Source organism: Neltuma alba, unplaced genomic scaffold (assembly GCF_004799145.2).
Source record: "Neltuma alba isolate B1F8T4 unplaced genomic scaffold, ASM479914v2 tig00013001_pilon, whole genome shotgun sequence".
NCBI lineage: Eukaryota > Viridiplantae > Streptophyta > Magnoliopsida > Fabales > Fabaceae > Neltuma > Neltuma alba.
Window position 1 is genome coordinate 14,061 of NW_021637352.1, and position 22,292 is coordinate 36,352.

Consider the following 22,292-nt stretch of genomic DNA (forward strand, 5'->3'; position numbering starts at 1 on the left):
TCGAGTCACATTCTGGTGTTATGTTATTAAGTATTATTCTTGTGCTTTATGGACTTGATTAATACTATGATCGTTGGCAAAAGAGACCATTCTTACCATCATCAATTATTGTAGTTTCTTATTTTAATTTCAAGATCAATCGAACTTGTTTAAAATTAAATTAAATATTAAGTTTTAAAATTTATGAATAGTAGTTTTTCATTTCTTATACAATTATTTTTATAGATAAAACTAACTACATTATTTTCTCCGTTTTAAATGTAAGATTCACTTTCACACTACAAAATAGATTTTATATTTAGGACATAAGAATTAATATAATTTTTGTACATTTAAAAGGATGTGAACTCTAGACTTTTACTTCCACCCCGTATCGGATTTTAAATGTCTAATGCTTTTGCTCAAGCTACCAATGTCCAACTAAATCGTATCCTTTTTGGTTGAAAAAAAGGTGGTAAATCGAATCCTCCATAATTAATGTCAACGACTTCTTCCCCACCCCCCCCCTCCAAAAAAGAAAAGTGATTTCCTTATGATTAGATTAGATGAAGCTTTACTCTTATGAAATTAATCCATAATTAATGTCATGATGAATTAGATAAATTACAGTGGAAAACTAAACTAACCCATGGTTTAATATCATAATTAGGCAAAGCTTTTATGATAACATGTATCATGATAAAGAAGTAATATGATGTGTAAACTCCATTGCACACGCATTTATCACCACTACTACAAATTTGTTTACATTTGATGCTTAATAATTGAGGATTATATAGAAAAGAGTCAAAAAAGATGAGGCATGCAAAATAAAAAAAAGATATGGCCTCCAATCCTAATTATAAGACATTATTTATAGTTTACAAACAGGACCTTATAATTAAGATCGGAGGTAGTACTTAATAGCTCATTATGACAGCTGTTAAATCTCGTAAACAAGGATTAGGTGCAAAAATGAAAAACAAATGCTTGACAATTCGTTATATATCGACTTTTAAATATCCTAAACAAGAACTTGATGATGATTACCTAAGAAACCGTCAAATAACATTTTCATTTGGTACCTTTTTTTTTTTTAAAAAAAAAAAAGGCATTTATTTGACCGGTTTTGTTGTAAGTAAATAAAAACAACCATCGAGTGTTTTCTTTTTAAAATCCCACCACTTCACATCTCTTCATATTTTAAATTTAGACTTTTTGATCTGTTTGATATGAAACATTGAAAATAAAAAATAAAAACTGTGAATACTATTGAGAAAAATCATTAAAAAATATTTAGCATAAATAATTGTTTGTTACATGGGGATTAATTAAACCTATGGAAGTGGGATTAGAGAATATTATCTCCCCTTATGGTATTTCCAATTTTCACATACATGGGTTTGTCTACTTTCATGTCATAAGTAATTTCTCATGCTAAACACCTGTTGAATATTTTTTTTTTATAATTTAAATCTCAATCGCTACTCCTTCTTTTTGATGTTTCGTACCAAAGACCTTTGTCTTCATTTGAACCTACAAATTAAACCTTGCAACCCCACTACTTTGAATCCTTTTCCTGGTCATTGGGTTATTTTCAAGTGAAACCCACCGCCCAACGACGACGAGTTTCCTTTGCGTGCCCTCACTTGCGTCTTCAATTCCACAAACTTCGTAGCCTGATTACTCTTAATCCCTTTCTCGATCATTAAGAGACATTTTCAGGGAAACCTACCACCATTGCCACCACCGCACTGTCCAGGTTCATCGAAAACTGCCTTCATATGCCCTAACTCGCATTTTTATTCATGTGCCCTAACTGCCTTCATCCATACTCTGTTCTCTTTCATTAGAGGCATGATTAGCATTCTCCATTTCTATTGATTGAATGGCTTATTGAATTGAATATTGGATTGTGTTATATCACAAGCAAGAAATAATTTATTTCTATTTTGCTTCTACTATTGTTTTACTTGTATATATTGAATTTTGGCAAAGCTTATTCATTTGTTGACACTGATTATTTATTTTTTTGAAGAATTTGAGTTGTTATGATCGATTGGGCACATGATTTGAATTATTTTTGTTTAACAGTTCCATCGTAAATAAGTGGTGGATAATAGTGGCTCTAGTATTAAAAATCCAATTTAGCCAAACAATAATGCAACCGGGAATGAGAAGAATCAAGAGGAGTCTCTATATCATGAAAAAGGTTAACAAAGCATGAGTTGAGAGGGCAAGATTTCATGTGACATTGGATGATAAAGGGAAAATAGTGAATTCTAATAAGTTCATCAATCATGTCGAAATGGTGGCAAAGAACATTATGCTCATCACTATGCAAAATTAGAAGAAGCTAGGTCAAGCATTGCATGATGCTATTTGGGAATTTGTATTGTTAATATGTATATAAATACTACTATCTCCGATCCTTAATATAAGACATTGTTTGACTTTCATTTTAGTCCTAAATATAATATCTCAATCTACTTTGTCTTTCATATTTATGTATTTTTTTCAAAAAAATAATCCTTCTAATAATAGTAGTTCTAACTAATACAATTAATTAGTAAAGATATTTTAGAAAAGATAACATCTATTTATTTCAATTAACCAACTTAACTTATTTTCTTAATCTCCTCAAGTTAGTTAACTAGCTCTTATAATTAGGACCGGAGACAATAGTTAATTGATATTTACTTGTTTAATCAAGATGCATCACCCTAACAGGTTGAATTGTTTGTTTTGCAGTCAAGATTTGATATCAATCAAAGTTGGAAGAAGTTTGTTCTCTACAAGGCTAGCATGGTACTATGATCCTTCTGACATTTTGTGACAACAAAATGCTTGACGGATTGGGTTGTGGGTAATGTGTAATGAGTTTATGCATATAATAATCAAATACTACCTCCGATCCTTAATATAGGACCTTGTTTGACTTTTATTTGAGTCCTAAATATAAGACTCTCAATCCACTTTATCTCTAATATTTATGCATTTTTTCCATGATAGTCCTTCTAACAATGGTAGTGTTAGCCAATACACTTAATTAGCAAGGATATTTTAGGAAAGACAATACCTATTTATGACAAGTAACTAACTTAACTTCTTTCCTTAATCTTCTCAAATTAGTCAACTAGCTCTTATAATTAGAACCGGAGGAAGTATTTCATAATGCTTAACGACTATTATAGAAAAACCATAAACCGAGAGAACTATCAAACTAAAAGGATACTTGATGGCAAAGCTTGTAAAGCAGGCTCGTAGTGAGGATACAAGCTAGCTCGTAGCGGTGTGTCACTATAAAAAAAAAATAGGATTACCAGCAGAATATTTCTAGTGGTTAAATAAAACCACTACAAATTAAGACATTTCTAGCGGTTTTACCTCAAACCGCAAGAAATTTGTAGTGCTCCAGTGTGGGCCCCAGAACTTTCTAGTAGTTATCGATAAACCGCTAGAAACATTCGTGCATTTTGGCGCGAAGTTTGTGCCAAACTTCTAGTGTTTATTTTCTAGCAGTTCGGGTGATGAAACCGCTAGAGAATGCAAATCGTTGTTCCATTTTCTAGCGGTTGCAAAAACCACTAGTAATTGAACAGAATTTCCAGCAGTTTTAGCAGAACCACTAGAAATTTTTTATTTTTCCTGAGGAGCTATGACAGTGGCTGCATACTGGGGTGGGGCGGGTAAAACGGCTAGAATTTTTTAGCGGTTCCTTTAAAACCGCTATAATTTTCTAGCAGTTCCTGTAAAACCGCTAGAAAATCGCGGCTTATATATACCCCCCCACCGCGTCATTTTTATTGTTTGGCCAATTTTGAAGCGGAGCTCTGCCGAATTCTCTCCACGAAGTATATCCAGATCCAGTTGCAGATTCAGATTTTCAGGTAAGAATAGTAATTTATTTATAAATAATTTTTGTTTTTATTCTTTATTTTATTTATTTTATTATATTTTTATATTAATTTTGATAACAAACAAACAAACAACAAGCCTTATCCCACTAGGTGGAGTCAGCTACATGAATCACACGACGCCATCGTGCTCTGTCAACAACCTAATCCTTAGATATGTTGTTGATTAGGAGGTCTCGTTCAATGACCTCATTCAGCGTTCTTCTCGGTCTTCCCCTGCCTCTTTTTATGGGACTCCATCTTGTTTGATCCACCCTCCTCACCGGGGCCTCCAAGGGCCTTCTCTGCACATATCCAAACCATCTTAAGCGATTTTCAACCATTTTCTCTTGGATAGGTGCCACACCGACTCTTGTCCTGATCTTTTCATTTCGAATCCTATCTTTTCTTGTATGACCACACATCCATCTCAACATCCTCATTTCTGCTACTCTGACTTTGTGCTCTTGTTTTCCCTTTATTGCCCAACATTCACTACCATACATCATAACTGGTCTTATAGCAGTCCGATAAAATTTTCCTTTAAGTTTTTCAGGTACCTTCTTATCGCAAATAACTTCGGTAGCTTTCCTCCACTTTAACCAGCCAGCTTGTATTCTATGAGAAATGTCTCCATCAATTTCCCCATCCTCCTGTATAATGAATCCTAGGTATTTAAACTTTGATACTTGAGGAATAATTTGCTCTCCCATCCTCACCTCCAAATCCCTATTACCTTGCCTCCCTCCAAAATCACAATGCATATATTCTGTTTTGTTCCTGCTCAAACGGAAACCTTTCGACTCCAAAGTCCTTCTCCATAACTCTAAACTAGTGTTAATCTCTTCTTTTGATTCCGCCATAAGAACTATATCATCTGCGAAGAGCATGGACTTAGGGATTCTTTCTTGAACAGGTTCAGTTAGAACATCCAAAATAATGTTGAAAAAGTACGGGATCAGAGAGGATCCCTGATGTAGGCCAATCTTAATAGGGAAGTCCTTATATTAATTTTGATAGACTAGCTTAATTTAGTTAGAGTTAATAGTAATTGAGGCTACTTTTTATAGAGTTAATAGAAGTAGTTATATTTTTTTTATGAGTTAACGAAAAATTTAGATATAGGAATATCTGTTTTTCAATTAATATTATTTGATATTATTATTTAGAGTTAATGGAAATAATTATTATTTGATATAATTATTTATTTTGAATAATTGTTAGTTGTAAAATATATTTTTTAATTTCAATTGCTATTTGCTATTATTAGGATGAGTCGTCGACTAGGGAAAGAGTCGATCGATCCTGATAGAGCAGGACCCAGCAAGAACCGTGGTGGTGGCAGTCATGGTGCTAGTGAGCCGTTCCTGAGTATTCATGACTACGATCTAAACAAAGAGGATATCCTGAGCTTTATGGAGCACAATGATATCCAGCAGACTGAGGAGGCTCATTTTTCGGGGGATGAATAATCCCATGGTGATGTTGGTGAGGAGGAGGAGGAGCAGCAGCAGCAGCAGGTTCAAGGGAATGAGAATCCCCATACTGAGCAGTGTCCTGCTCCCAGACACCAGACCGGTTTTGAAATGGAATTTGAGGGTAAGTATTTATTTAACTTCTTTAAATTTGTTAACTATTTAATTTAATAGAAATTGTTTTAGTTCATTAATATATAATTAATTTGTTAATTAAATTTTGCAGACTTTGAGGGGACAGGTCCTATAGGAGGTTGACAACCAGAGAACAGTCTATGATGACTAGCGAACGAGTGGTTGTGCCGTTGAATGAATTAGGCCAACCGAACAAGAAAAGTAGCCAGCTATATAACAAGTATATATTTGCCTTCTTGGTTAGCAGTGGACCATGTTCCCCATTTATATGAAGGATTGGAAGAAAATCACTTAGGACAAAAAGTAGTAAGGTTGGAAAATGATGAAGAAAATATAAAATTATTATTTATAATTTTTTAAATTTAAATAAAAGAATATATATTTTGTTTTTAAATTGTTTAATTGTTTGATTGTAATTTTTTTATTTATTTAGTTAACTTGTTGTTTATAATATTTTTAAATTAGTTAAATGAATATATATTTTTTTTAAATTACTTAATTGTTTGATTATCATTTGTTATTGCTGTAATTTATTTTTATTGATAATATTTTAAAATTATTTAAATAAATATATATTTTTTATTTAGATGATTTTATTGTTTGATAATAATTTGTTATTTATTTCATTAATTTATTACTTATAATATTTTTAAATTAGTTGAATGAATATATATATATATTTATTTAAATTACTTGATTGTTTGATTATGATTTGTTATTTATGTAATTTGTTTTTATTTATAATATTTAAAAATTAATTAAATGAATATATATTTTTTATTTAAACTAGTTAATTGTTTGATTATAATTTGTTATTTATTTCATTAATTTATTGTTTATAATAATTTTAAATTAGTTGAATGAAAATATATTTTTATTTAAATAACTTAATTGTTTGATTATGATTTGTTATTGCTGTAATTAATTTTTATTGATAATATTTTGAAATTAGTTAAATGAATATATTGCTAGATACTGGCAGATATACCTAGTGGAGTCCCGAAGAGAGACTGGTCAAGTTATGTTTATTTTAGGATGTCGGCTGACCAGAGGATATGATAATATTGCATTAATTATAATTTTTTTTATTTTTTATCCCATTTGACTAATTTATTTTAATTTTTTTATATTTTATTTCAGGTTCTTTCCTAGAGAAATACTGGGAGCGTCAGGCATCAGACAATACGTCATAGGGTTGGATCCAAGAGCTTTGCTATCACCTATGACGAGATTGTAATTATTTGAAAAGAATTTGTTAAATGTGTATATGTATTTAATTTGTAATTAATAATTTCTTTCATTTACAGAGGGAAAAGACGCGGCAAGAGCGGGGATACACGCCCACCTATGGCGAGATGTGGGCAATTCTATATAGACCTCGAGACGGGCCTGCATCGGATGAGGTTAAGGAGATGGCGATAAGTAATTAATTAAATATTAGTATAATATCATAGTATAAATATTATTCCATACTAATTAATATCTTTATATTAATTTTGATAGGCGCAGATGACTCGGGTCAATGCCAAGCTGCGTGAGTCTCAGGGGTTTGCCTTGGATCCTACCGCCTCACTTTTAGCGGGTCGTGGCCGAGCGCAGCATCCTAGCCGAGTTAGCGGGCTCGGTCTTAGACCCACACCGACTAGGTTGCCTCGCTCAGGTGGCGCTGGCCCTTCATACACTGTAGGGAGCTCTCAAGCGAGCGCAAGAGTGAAGCGACCGGGTTCCTCATCCTCAGACGAGTTGCGAGAAGAGCTCAGGCGAGAGATGGAGGCCAGGATGGAAGAGCGTGATCGTAAGTTCCAATTGCAGCTTGACCAGTTGAAGGCAGTTGCTATGGCCATGCGTGATGTGGGATCACTATTGCTCCAAACATCCCGATGGTAGATATGATTAGTTTTGATGATGTCAAATAATAGAGCAAAAAGTTTACATAAATTATTTATCTCATATTTAATATCTTGTGATCATATTTAATATCTTGCGTAGTTTCCTCAAGAAAAGAAATGAGTTATTATGTTGCATTTTGAGTTATGGAGAATGATCAAGAGAAAGAAGAAGAAGAGAGATTGAGAAAAGAAGAACTTGCAAGATCAAATGAAAATATCAAGATTCAAGTTCATAGATTTGATGTTAAATGTTGCTATACTCAATCAGAAGTTTGAATGGCTCAGTCGGAAGCTAAAATATACAACCGGGAAGTTATACCATCATATATTGAGTCACCCTTTATATAAACATGGAAAATAAGCTTCAGAGATGATTTTCATGGGCAATTATTGATCACTTGATCGATCATCCATTTATCGATCAAGTTATCGATAAAATACATCCTCTGTTATGCTCTGTTCTTCCTTCAGCTATGACATAGGTTTGGTATTTCTTCAATATCTCTCAAATCACAAATCCGTTTGAGGTGAAACTTGATTATTATGAAACTAGACTCAGAACACGGTTCATGGACACCAAATTCACCTTCAAAGAGTTTCATATGAGGGAGATACGTTGTTCGAAAAATTGCAGTAAGGATTAACGCCTTCATTCCGACCTTTAGTCATTGTGATGAAGATAACTTTGCAACCACAACTAATTTTGAGGTAATTCTTGTTGCATTAGAAAGTAGACTCAAAGAGCTTTCTGGGGATAGGTCATTTGCAAAATTTGGAGCTGAATTGGAATATTTATGATCACTCAAAGTTGACCTTCGTTTTGCTTGAATCAGAATTCGAAATTATTGAGGTAAAAACCAGAAGTTCTACATAGATTGATTAAACTCTTAAACAACATGTTACTCAAAGATGTTATTGAGTAAAAGCTCTAGAAGAGATGAAGAAATGAAAAGCCATTATCATATGTTACTCGAGCCTGATCAAGCGACTACATACTCATCGAGTTACTGGTACTATCTCCTCAATTCTTCTCTTTTATCTTCATACATATTATTAAGGTTTTATCAGTAACATGTTGGATAAATGGTTTTCGGATAATGATATGGATAAAGGTATTTATCGATCACTTGATCGATAAACAAGGTTAACGTTATGGATAAATAGGCATTTATCGATAACATGATCGATAAATAGATTATCGATGAGAAGACAGATAAATGGTAATGCGTTCTACTCATTCTATGTTTTGCTTTAGTCTCCATTTATCGATCACCTTATCGATCAGTCATTTATCGATAATATGATCAAACATTGCTTCATATCTCTACGTGCAAGTATTGATTTCGGTAGCTTATCGATCACCTGATCGATCAGCAAATTATCGATCACATGATCGATAATCAGTACATTGTTTTTAAATCATGGTTCTTCGATCACCAGATCGATAATCACATTATCGATAATATGATCGATCACAGCACTTCATGTTTGCCTTGTTTTACATATAACGTGATCGATAACTCAGTTCTTTGACTATACAGGATTAAACTTCTTTATCGATCACTTGATCGATCATTACTTAATCGATCACCTATTCGATTAACCTACATAGCCTGTATTTTCACTGAATATACTTTTGCTTATTGTTTATCGATAAGGTTATCCATAATCCATTTATCGATAATGTGTTCGATTATTATTGGTTTAATATCTGTTTCTATAACACCTTGTTTATCGATAACCTGATCGATCAACAAGTATTCGATCACTTGTTCGATCATTGTACAAGTTCATTTCATAACAGTATTTCACGATGATTTCGAAATCTTTTATCGTTTTATCTTTAAGCTTTTCTCAGCCTTCTTTTTACACATAACTCTCTATTAAAAGGATACGAAGGCAAATGTAACTTGAAAAGGTTTATTCTTGAATAAATCATTTTTGGGTCACTGTATTCATGCTTCATCATTTATCGATCATTTGTTCGATCATCATATGATGCATAATCTATTCGATAAATCGCATCTATTTGCTATATCTTTTCTTCATGTAATTAATCGATAACATAATCGATCAAAGGATTATCGATTAAGGCATCGATTAAGTAAGTTCATCTTACTTTCTGAACATCTGATGATTGATTCCATGTTTTCCAACTTATTGTTGCAAAGATTATCAGATACTTATCACTTGATCCGAGGAAGATTATTTCAGGTAAAGAGCCACAACGAATTTATGATGTGAAGAATCGACTTTTGTCAGAAGCTTTCAACGGCTAGTTTCAACGGTCATATTCTTCAAGCCAAATGGGAAGAAAGTGCTCAACGGTCAAGTACCCAATATCATCTATAAATAGAAGAGCATTCAAAACAAGAAGAATAAGAAGAGTCTGAGCTTACAACATCAAATGCTAAAATGCCGAATCAATATATTCTCATTTAGAGCTCCGAGAGAAAACTCCTTGTCTCTGTACTTCATACTCTAAAACTTATGTATTCATAAGATAGAGAGGAGAGTTTCCAAAACGTGCTTAAGATTCATCTATCACTTCTTTGAGAGAAGAAATATTCAATCTTCCTTATCATTATTAGATCGTATCCTTACGGTGTGTAAGGGGGAGTTTTTACCTCAGTGTGAGGTTGTTGTTGAATTAGACTGGTTAGTCTAAGGATTGTAGTGGTTCTCAAGTACCCGTGTTAAACTTGAGGGAGATAGTCGATTGAAAATCTCAGGAGGAGCCTGGGGACTGGACGTAGGTCAGTGAGAACCGAACCAGGATAAATCACAGTTTGCATCTTCTCTTCCCTTACCTTTTTATATTTCCAGCTAAACCATTTTACTACTGTGATTATACTTATGTCGATTCATTGATTTTATACTCAGAATTTCTCATGAATTTCATTACATTGCGAAAAGGTTTTTAATTTTAACTAACACCCAATTCACCCCCCTCTTAGGTGTTCAGCCATTCTTACATTTGGTATCAGAGCAGATCACTTGTTTAAAGGATCTAACGATCTCAAGTACCAAGATCATGGCTGATTTTGAAGGTTTTGATTATACAATTCCACCATTTCTCAAAGATATTGATTTTTGGTATTGGAAAGCTCGTATGATACGATTTTTGAAAACTATTGATTTTGATATGAGATATGTTTTTACAAATGATTTTGTTTTTAAACGAAGAAAGGATTGGACCGAAAAAGAAAAGAAAATGTTTTCTTTGAACATTCAAGCAATGAAAATTCTGTATAGTGCTTTAACTGAAACTGATTATGAGAAAATCAGATCTTGCTCTACTGCCAAGAATATTTTAGATACTCTTGACTCTTGTTATACTTCTAACACTTGTGTTGAAACTAAATGTGAAGGCAGTTCACTTGAGACCGATCAAAAAGGGGATACACAATCATCCACTCTCAGTGAACAAATGGAAGTCGAGATCGAAGAAGGTGAAATCACACAATACTTCCATAAGTCTGTCAACAAAGAAGAACAAGAGGAAGATGAGCATTAAGAAGAGCTCAATATGGATGAATATGATGAATCATTATTTGGAGCTCAAGATGCACTTAAGGTAAATGGTCCTAATTCTTCTCGTACATTACTTGTGGAAAATGATTTTGAAAGTTTGCATAAAACTATTGATCAACCAGTCATTGATTCTGTTTTTAAAAGTAAAAATGTTTTTAAACATGCTGGAAAATTTACTGGGAAGAAAGAAATTACAAAGAGAAATCATTTAAAATTGCATTCTTTTGACCAATGCAATATTTGCATAAAATCTCATGGATATCATTCTGTTATTTGCAATTATTGTGGTAAATTAGGTCACATTTCTCAAATATGCTATTTTTGAAGAAATCCTAATATGAGAAATAAATTTGTTTGGGTTCCTAGAGGACAAGTAAGGTCCAATGCTAACAGTCAAGGACCCGAAGCAAAATGGGTACCAAAATGTTCTTCTAGTATTTCAATTTTACAGGATATTTCTAAGAACGGACATATTGGCTCAAAGAAGAAGAAAGTGCCTAAGAGAGTTACTCACATGATCAATAAGAGAACTCTTAGAGCACCCATTGCTGGAATTACAAAGTTCAATTATAAGAAGCAATGGATACAAGCCAAAGGAGTACGTTGCACCTCAAGGATGGACTACCACAGTGTAAAATTTGATTATCTTGAGGAGAACAAGAAAAGGAGGATCTCTCAAGCATTAAGTAGAAGACTCATTGAGTCTACATTTTATGAGAGAACATTGCAAGCACCCAAAGCGAGGAATCAGAAGTCTCAACTTCACAGAAAGATGCATTGGGTATGCAAAAGCAATCCTCCAAGTACCTAAGGAAGAAGGGAGCAAGCCTTTCCTCAAGATTGTGACCACAAAGGAATTGATGAACAAATCTTGAGAAAGCTTATCTGATATGGATTTTGGCACTGAATGTGGAAAGAAGAAAAATCAACACTAATCCATCAAAATCAAGCAAGCTGCCACAAGGACAAGAGGAAATATGGTGATATCTAATCTTTACCTTTTACTGTGCTGATATGAAATTCATATTTGGGTAATGAATGCTTGTTCCTTGTTGCATTCCATTAGCAATCAATCTTTTATAGTCTTTAAATTATTTTCTGATTGCTAAATGGACCGAAAATAGAATTGTGCATAGTTTTCTATGTGTTGGTATTTTCAAATGCACAATCCAAATTTTTTTTTAAAACTCATTGTGAAAGTGCATACAAATGATTTGAAAGATATTCATTTTTGTTTTGCATTCAAATGATTTGAAAGATATTCATTTTTGTTTTGCATTCAAATGATTTTCAAAATTGGAAGTTAATATTTTGAGTGCTAAAAGTCAGAAATGCTTCAAATCCTTCTAATAGAGTTTTCTCCATCTCTAACGTGTTAATTCCTGATCTTAATGTGCTATCCTATACTTGAACTCCTAAATCCTATTTTTGAACAAGTTAGACCTTCAATCTAACAAGTTAACCATCCATATGAGTTTCAAGTCTATCTTTACGGAAAGATTCCAATACGTCAAATTCTTATGCTTGATGTGTTTATCATTATTGACTGAGTTATTCCAAGCATGATTATGCGATTAAACATTTCAATGGAATGACTTATATAGCCTCTAGAATCTATTTAACCTACTAGTCATTTGGACTAAAGAGTTAATGTACTTCATTATTCAAAAATCCAGTATTTGAGTGTGAGCAAAGTCTTTGAACCTCCATTGTGAAAAGCCTTTCGGCTAACATCTTATCCATATGACTTTTACTCTCAGAAAAACTCTCTAACGTGTTAATATTGTTGTTTGACATGTTATCCGATCTAATCTTATAAATTGAAGCTATATGATATTTTCCCTCAATTTGTTGACTTCCACATTTTTTTTAAAACAAAAGTATTTACTTTTAACAAGTTTTTTTAAAAAACTTTGTTTTCAACATTCATATTTTAAACAAGTGCGTTAAAAACCTTATTTCAAAGGAAGCATTATTTATCTTCTAGCTTCATGTGCATATTTTTACATAACGCTTATGATTTGAATAAATCATCGTTTTCAAATTCATGATCATTCATGGCTAACCTGTTTTCACGCAAGCTCTTAGTTTTTCATAGAGTTGATCTGATCAAATCTGATTTCAAAAGAATTTATGATTGATGATCTTTTAGTTATAAAATCTTTTGATACCTTCCTTGCTCAGAAATCATATGGTTTAATCCATATAAGAGCATGAGAGTCATTATAGCTAACATGGTGTGGACCCAAGAGAAGTTGGGTACCGAAGAACTAATATTTGTGTTGTAGGCATCCTAAAGAATTATAAGATAAAATTCTATTGATGGAGATGTCAATGATGGGAGAATTGAATTTCTTCCTCGGGTTGCAAATCAAACAGAAGAAGAATGGGATCTTCATATCTCGAACAAAGTATCTCAAAGAACTTCTGAAGAAATATGGTCTGAAGCACGCCAAGAGTGCAAATACACCTATGAGCTCAACCATATCATTGGACGCGGACGAGAATGGCAAGGATGTGAACTTGACTAAATATAGAGGGATGATTGGATCACTACTCTACCTCACGGCAAGCAGACCAGACATTCAATTTAGTGTGGGAATGTGTGCCAGCAATCAATTAACTCCCAAGCAATCATATGAAGAAGCCGCTAAGAGAATCCTCAGATATCTTGTTGGAACACCAAACCTGGGAATATGGTATCCAAAGAAAGGAGTAGAATATCTAATGGGATACTCAGATGCTGATCACGGAGGATACAAAACAGACAGAAAAAGCACCAGTGGACAATGCCAATTCCTAGGAGGCTGTCTTGTTCGTGGTCTAGTGAGAAACAAAACACTGTGGCCATATCTTCTACAGAATCAGAATACATTGCCACTACCAGCTATTGTGCTCAGATTTTATGGTTAAAACAATAATTACAAGATTTGGGAATCAAGTTGAAGGAAATCCCAATCCTGTGTGACAACACAAGCACAATCAACCTGTTTAAGAATCCAGTTCATCATACCCGAACCAAGCATATTAATGTTCGACATCACTTCATTCGGGACCATGTTCAAAAGAAAGATGTAAAAGTAGAACTCATTCCTACCGAATATCAAATAGCTAACATTTTCACAAAGCCTCTCGACCTGCAAAAGTCCAAATACTTTAGAAGAGAATTGGGAATGGTAAATCCCAATGGGCTGTAAGAAATTCTACATTACTTCTTTATTTTGAGTATTTAGATTTAATGTTTTGATGATTAGAAAACTAACTTAAGCATCGAAGAGGATAGAAATTTGTTTTGCAGGAAAGCTCTGTTTTGATGTTGAAAAACAGAGGTCAACAGAGTAGGGATTGATCGATAAAAGCATCGATAATCATGTCTCGTAGAAGACTCAATTTATCGATCACCTTATCGATAAATCCAATTTATCGATCAACTCATCGATCAACAGGATATATGGAATTGACTAGAAATGATGGGGAGCAGAATTATGGATAACCTGATCAATAACTCAATTATCAAATAATTTATCGATCAACAGCAGAAAGAGACTATTCGGTCAATCAGTCAAATGGGTAAGGTTTATCAATCTATTAATCGAACATTGATTAATCGATCACATGATCGATCAACTTAGACAGGTATGACCTCTCACTACAAAAATTATTCATAACATATTCGATCAATTGCTTTAACGTGATCTATAATTATGCATTGTGTTTCAACTATTCTTATTCAATCATCCTTAGTCTCCACCCTATCAATTTTCTGATTAACGGGGAACTTCACATTCACATGTGTCTTATATCTTAAAAGCTAGGGGTGTTCATACTTGACTCGTCCCGGTCAACCCGTCCCGGTTCCGGTCTTATTGGAACGGGACGGATCCGTCCCGAAATTTTTTGGAACGAGACAAACTGGGACGGGACAGAAATAGGACCGGGACGGGACGGGACACGGGACGGGGTCGTCCCGTCCCGGTCCCGTCCCAATATATATATTTTTTAAACATCTTATATTATATTTATATATTATATGTTAAAAAGTTTTAAAAAAAAAATGAACCGGAAGGCGGAACCGAGGAAGCCCTAAGCCCCCCCAAAGGCCCAAACCATCTGAGATTCTGTCATTCTGATTTCTGAGTATCTAACCCGACCATCTCTGCCTCTCTGACTCTCTCGGTCTCTCCGGTCTCCGCCTTCACTTTCGTTCCCTTCGGATTTCAGACAGCGACGGCCGATGGAGCAATGAACCGTGTCCGGTGTCTCGCACTCTCACCAGTCGGCAGTTGCCTCTCAGAGTCTCAGTCTCCGCTCTCGGCTATTGTCTGATCTGCGAAGTGCGAAAGAGGCCGTCGGCTACTTGGCTATACTTACTCTGCCTCTCTCATCTCGGCTTCAGCTCTTCACTCATAGAGTCACAGTCCCTAGTCCATTGAAGTCGCAACCTTAGCAGCTTCTCTCCAGCCGCCAGTCCATCGTCGGCGTCGGGTAGATTGCAGACTGGCCTCATCTTGTCTCCAACCATTCGATTTCTGCTTTCTCTGTTTCTCATACTCGTGAGTTTTCATCCATGCTTGTTGATTTCATCTTAATATCTAGCACGAGATTTCTGCTTTCTTCGTATGAATATGGACTTTGGCTGATTGAGATTTGTCTGATATTCTTCACAAACGACATAGAGAAAAGAAAATCTTTTGTGAAATGAGTAAAACCCACCGATTTAATTTGCCTCATTCGCTGGTTCTCTGAATTTTTCTGGTTGTTGAATTGTTTAATAATTTGTATGTATCATTCGGTTGATGGTCTGTGAAGTAGTAATATTAATATATATAATTGTAGATTCAGTGTTTGATTTCTAGATGATGCTATTAAAACTGTACGAAAATTTTACAATAAATTCTTGAAAGCTAATTGAACCTTTATGATCATTTTGAAGAACTTCTCTTTGTGAACAAAGATGAACTCTGTCACAAACACTACTGAAGGAAACACTCAAACAACTGAAGAAAACACTGAAACACAGTCACAAACTGCTGAAAGAGGTTCAGGACAAGCAGATAATGTAGATCAAATCACTACATCACAAGGTGAAGATAAGGGGGATGAATCAAATGTTGATGGATCAAGAAAGAGAAAAAAATCTTTAGCTTGGTTACATTTTGAGAAGTTGCCTCCAGAGCAGTGGAAAAATGGAGAACCAAGGGCAAAGTGCAAGTATTGCCCAACAACAATTGCTTGCCATCCTACCACACATGAGACAGGTGGACTTGTTAAACATTTACAGAGGTGTCCTAGAAATCCCCATAGGGCTAACAAGTTGAAGCAATCCATGTTCTCAATAGGGGCTGGTGGTAAAAGTTTGACTCATCATGTCTTTAGTCAAGACTTGTGTAGGAGAGCTCTAGTCAAATTTTTAATATTGGGAGAACTGCCTTTTCGAATAGTGGAGGGTGAAGGTTTTAAAGAGCTATTAAAGACACTAGAACCTCGCTTTCAAATTCCCTCAAGAGCAACAGTAAATAGGGATTGTTTAAAGCTGTATTATGAAGAAGCAAGAAGGTTGAAAAGGTATTTTAAAGCTTTAAATGCTCGTGTTTCTCTTACCACTGATACATGGACTTCCAATCAGAATACCAACTATACGTGTCTAATTGCTCACTGGATTGATGATCGTTGGGCTTACCAAAGGCGAATCTTGAATTTTTGCGTGGTTGAAAACCATAAAGGTGATACTATTGCAGCAGAGATTGAGAGATGCTTGTTATTCTGGGGCATTGATAAGTTGTTTACTATAACAGTGGATAATGCTTCTTCAAATGACATTGCAATATCAACTTTGAGAGATGTGTTGAAACATTGGAATGGTCTAGTATGTGATGGGGAGTTCTTGCACTTGCGTTGTTGTGCACATATTCTTAATCTTATTGTTTCTGATGGTGTGAAGGAGATGCATAAGTGTATTGAAGCCATTCGGAATGCTATTAAATATGTAAGATCCTCACCTGCAAGGTTTCGTAAGTTTAAGGATCTAGTGGAAAAAATGAAAATTGATTCGAAGAGTCTATTAAGCATGGATTGCCTAATAAGGTGGAATTCAACCTACATGATGCTGGAAAATGCTATTAAATTTAGCAGTGTTTTTGAAAGAATGGCAAAAGAAGATAGGGATTACACAAACCACTTCTTGGAGAAGAATTTAATTGGTCCTCCTGATGCATTTGATTTGAGACAAGCTAAAGTCTTCTGTAGCTTCTTGCAAGAGTTCCATGACATCACATTGCAATTTTCTGGATCAACCACTATCACCTCAAATATATGCTTCCAAAATATAGTTGATGTGTTTACCATTCTAAATGAACATGCAGAGGATCCTAATTCTTTGCTATGTGAGATGGCTATGAGGATGAAGATTAAGTATGATAAGTATTGGGGTGACTTGCAAACTCTTAACCCTCTTTTGGTGATAGCAGTGGTACTTGACCCAAGGTATAAAATGAAATATCTCACCTTTGCTGTTGAGGAGATGTTTCAAAGCCAAGCACAACGTGAACACATGTCAAAAATAGTCTCAACTGTCTTGTATCAGTTGTATGATTGTTATTCGAGTGGGCTTGACACATCTCAGTTTCATATGCAAATTCAAAGGCAAAGGAATAGACCAGCTGTAAGTGAAACTACTAGTGCATCTACCTGTGCTTCAGAACAATCAGGCTCAATTATAACTTCTGTGCATCCTAAGCGATCAGCTCGGAGGTTTGTTGCCCGATTTGAGACTGAGACTCAATCAGACAAGTATGCAGAGGTGGAGAAGTATTTGCAATCTGAGTTAGTTGAAGCACATGAGCTTGACTTTGATATTTTGGCCTGGTGGAACCTTAATGCTATGAAGTACAAAGTCCTTTCAATGATTGCACGTGATGTTTTACCCATGCCCGTGTCTACCGTGTCTTCAGAATCTGCATTTAGCACGGGGGGTCGTGTGATCGATGACTTCAGGAGTTCTTTATCCTCAAAAATGGTTGAGGCATTAATTTGTACACAAAATTGGCTATCTCCATCAACAGTGAAGCTGAAAGGACTAGACATTGATGACTTCAATGAAACTGAGATTGCAGCACAAGGTAATATCTATCTTTTAGTAGTGTTTGATTGAAGCCAAAAATTTTTTAACATTTGATATAATTCTCTCATTTTGATAATAGATTTAGTTTGATTATTAGTATTTTCGTGTATTAATATTAATATGATTACGCCCTTTGGCTATTGGCATTTGGCTCTGTGACAATTATATCAAAGGCCGCAACAATTGGCTCTGTGACAATTATATTGTAGAAAAAAAGGTTACCATGGCATGAATTTCACGTATTTGTTGAACTCATCTGTTGGCGGTAGCATACATAATATTTACAACATCATCTTGATAAAATATATTAATAGTAGGATGAGTTAGATTGACGTGATTTAATATTATTCTCAAACCAACCCCAAATTGGGAGATCTCTGAATAATTGAGGGGGTATTTTTATCTATCATTTATTTCTTTAATTTTAATCACTTGTCTATTTTTATCTACATTAAAATTGAGCTTACTCTATTCAAGACTTCCGAGCTACTATGTCCTATTTGTTTGGGAAAAACTAAATATCAGATTTGAGTAATTTATTCTTAGCAAATCTTTTTATTGATTTTATATCATATATTTTATATTGAATGGTATTTATGTTTCATTCGTTAACGTATTATGAGAATTAAGAACTATGTATGTGTGCTGATTTTTAGTGCAACTTCATTGGTTGAACTTATTGATAATTAATAGAACCAATTATATTCAAAATTGCCTTCCACTGTAGCTCTGACTCTGATGGAGCAATATGTGGCCCTCCTTCCCTTTAATCTCTTGGGAGTCATTTTCCTTATTTTTGTTTATGCTTTCATTGGATATTTTGCATTCAAACCACAAGCACCTTTCTTAGATGTCACGAAGTAACTTCGTATAGAGAGAGAGAGAGAGAGAGAGTTTCAAAGCATGCATCATCAGAATATGCTATATTAATGAACTGTTCTGGCTGTATTAGAACAACATACTCGTTACCTTCATGCTTGATTCATATGCTTCTGTGTGCTTTGTGTGCTTTGTGGCTCTGCAAGTGTGAATATTATAAGACTATAATGAATTAATGATGATCAACATTTCATCTCTCTCTACACATGCACACACATGTTATATGTTACGGACAGTTTTAAAATTCCTTTTCTATCTGATTTATCAACTTCATATTAACAATTTTTCTTTTCTCTGTCTTCATTTGTAGAAGAATCAGCTGCCTCAAATTTGTTACATGAAGAGGAACAACCAAATAACCCGTAAATGATGGATTGTGTGCTGCTGGATGGTTTTGGTTCTGTTATTTTCTGGCTTATTTTCTGGATGAGTGTTTTTGATGATGTAGTGTTGTCATTTGGTGATGGACTATTGGACTTATTGCCTCATTAGACATTTGGACTGTTTGTAATGTTTCTTTACGGTTTGAAACCATTTTCTAGTCAATGGATTTGGTTTTATTTGTTATTTTCTGGCTTGTTACTTGTTAGTTGGTTCTGTTTTGACCAATGACCAGCACCTTGAAGATGATGACAGGGAAGGGAATAGGGGTCGGTTGATTTGCTGGTGAAAAAAAATATATAAAGCTGTATGTTATTATTTAGATTGTAAAATTGTTTATATATGAAAAATATATCTCCTATTGAAGGCCCAGATCATTTAAAACCTCCTATTAAAAGGCCCACAGCATTTTTAAGAGGCCCACACAGCATTTTTAGAAGGCTAACAGCATTTTTTTAAAAGGCCCACAATATTTCTCAGAAGCCCACAGCGTTTTTCCAAAAAAAAAAAATGGTACCGGGACGTCCCGGTCCCGTCCCGTCCCGGTCGGGACCGGGACAATATCGAGAAGAGACGGGACACGAGACAAATTTCTTGTCCCGTTACTATTCATCGGGACGGACCCGTCCCGGTCTCGTCCCGTCCCGTGAACAGCCCTATTAAAAGCTCATCTCCTTTGTCAAAATAGTATATTCATCTGCATTCACTGTCAATTGATTAGTTTTGATGATGAGTTGCTTTCACATTTTCCTTTCATGATCCAATTCGAAAACAATTTATAGAAAGGATTATGTATACATTTGATATGTGATTGTACTAACTATTCTCCTTGGAAGAAGTTGTTGAATTCATAACAGGAGAATTTATGCTATGAAAGAAACTCCTCACTGGACTATAAGGATAAATTATCAAATTTGAGGATTGATAATTTAATGCGCAATCAGGATATGGAGAAAAGAGAAAGTGATTGAAGATAGAAAGATTATTGGCATCAACCTTCTAAGCATAATCACCAATGCCAATACGAATGAGCATTATGCCTGGCAATGGACTTGATGGATCAATTTATCAACTTTCCGAATTCAAATGAGCATTTCTAAACCCTCTCTCTTATATTTCTGAACATTGATGCATTACATGGTTTGCATGCACTAAGAGACGAGAATAATATAGGGGGAGAGATTACCCCTCACACGGGAGCCATGTCCTTTAAACTTTTTGCTGATGTCAAATAAGGGGAGAGATAGGCATGAAAAATATGTTGCATCGAATTTGATTTCATATCATCCATATTTTTAACAAAGGATTTGTCATCATCAAAAAAGGGGAGAATGTTAGATATGATTAGTTTTGATGATGTCAAATAATAGAGCAAAAAGTTTACATAAATTATTTATCTCATATTTAATATCTTGTGATCATACTTAATATCTTGCGTAGTTTCCTCAAGAAAAGAAAGGAGTTATTATGTTGCACTTTGAGTTATGGAGAATGATCAAGAGGAAGAAGAAGAAGAGAGATTGAGAAAAGAAGAACTTGCAAGATCAAATGAAAATATCAAGATTCAAGTTCATAGATTTGATGTTAAATGTTGCTATACTCAATCAGAAGTTTGAATGGCTCAGTCGGAAGCTAAAATATACAACCGGGAAGTTATACCATCATATATTGAGTCACCCTTCATATAAACATGGAAAATAAGCTTCAGAGATGATTTTCATGGGCAATTATTAATCACTTGATCGATCATCCATTTATCGATCAAGTTATCGATAAAATACATCCTCTGTTATGCTCTGTTCTTCCTTCAGCTCTGACATAAGTTTGTTATTTCTTCAATATCTCTCAAATCACAAATCCGTTTGAGGTGAAACTTGATTATTATGAAACTAGACTCAGAACACGGTTCATGGACACCAAATTCACCTTCAAAGAGTTTCATATGAGGGAGATACGTTGTTCGAAAAATTGCAGTAAGGATTAACGCCTTCATTCCGACCTTTAGTCATTGTGATGAAGATAACTTTGCAACCACAACTAATTTTGAGGTAATTCTTGTTGCATTAGAAAGTAGACTCAAAGAGCTTTCTGGGGATAGGTCATTTGCAAAATTTGGAGCTGAATTGGAATATTTATGATCACTCAAAGTTGACCTTCGTTTTGCTTGAATCAGAATTCGAAATTATTGAGGTAAAAACCAGAAGTTCTACATAGATTGATTAAACTCTTAAACAACATGTTACTCAAAGATGTTATTGAGTAAAAGCTCTAGAAGAGATGAAGAAATGAAAAGCCATTATCATATGTTACTCGAGCCTGATCAAGCGACTACATACTCATCGAGTTACTGGTACTATCTCCTCAATTCTTCTCTTTTATCTTCATACATATTATTAAGGTTTTATCAGTAACATGTTGGATAAATGGTTTTCGGATAATGATATGGATAAAGGTATTTATCGATCACTTGATCGATAAACAAGGTTAACGTTATGGATAAATAGGCATTTATCGATAACATGATCGATAAATAGATTATCGATGAGAAGACAGATAAATGGTAATGCGTTCTACTCATTCTATGTTTTGCTTTAGTCTCCATTTATCGATCACCTTATCGATCAGTCATTTATCGATAATATGATCAAACATTGCTTCATATCTCTACGTGCAAGTATTGATTTCGGTAGCTTATCGATCACCTGATCGATCAGCAAATTATCGATCACATGATCGATAATCAGTACATTGTTTTTAAATCATGGTTCTTCGATCACCAGATCGATAATCACATTATCGATAATATGATCGATCACAGCACTTCATGTTTGCCTTGTTTTACATATAACGTGATCGATAACTCAGTTCTTTGACTATACAGGATTAAACTTCTTTATCGATCACTTGATCGATCATTACTTAATCGATCACCTATTCGATTAACCTACATAGCCTGTATTTTCACTGAATATACTTTTGCTTATTGTTTATCGATAAGGTTATC

The 22,292-nt window shown here is 34.4% G+C and overlaps 1 protein-coding gene across 1 annotated transcript; it reads left to right on the plus strand.

The window, feature by feature from the left end:
* Window positions 1-15,862: 15,862 nt before the first annotated feature.
* Window positions 15,863-19,577, plus strand: LOC114733472 (zinc finger BED domain-containing protein RICESLEEPER 2-like). The gene is made up of 2 exons (XM_028920938.1): window positions 15,863-18,026; window positions 19,498-19,577. Exons 1-2 carry the CDS (start codon window positions 15,863-15,865, stop codon window positions 19,575-19,577), a joined length of 2,244 nt encoding a protein of 747 aa, XP_028776771.1.
* The last annotated feature ends 2,715 nt before the right edge of the window (window positions 19,578-22,292 follow it).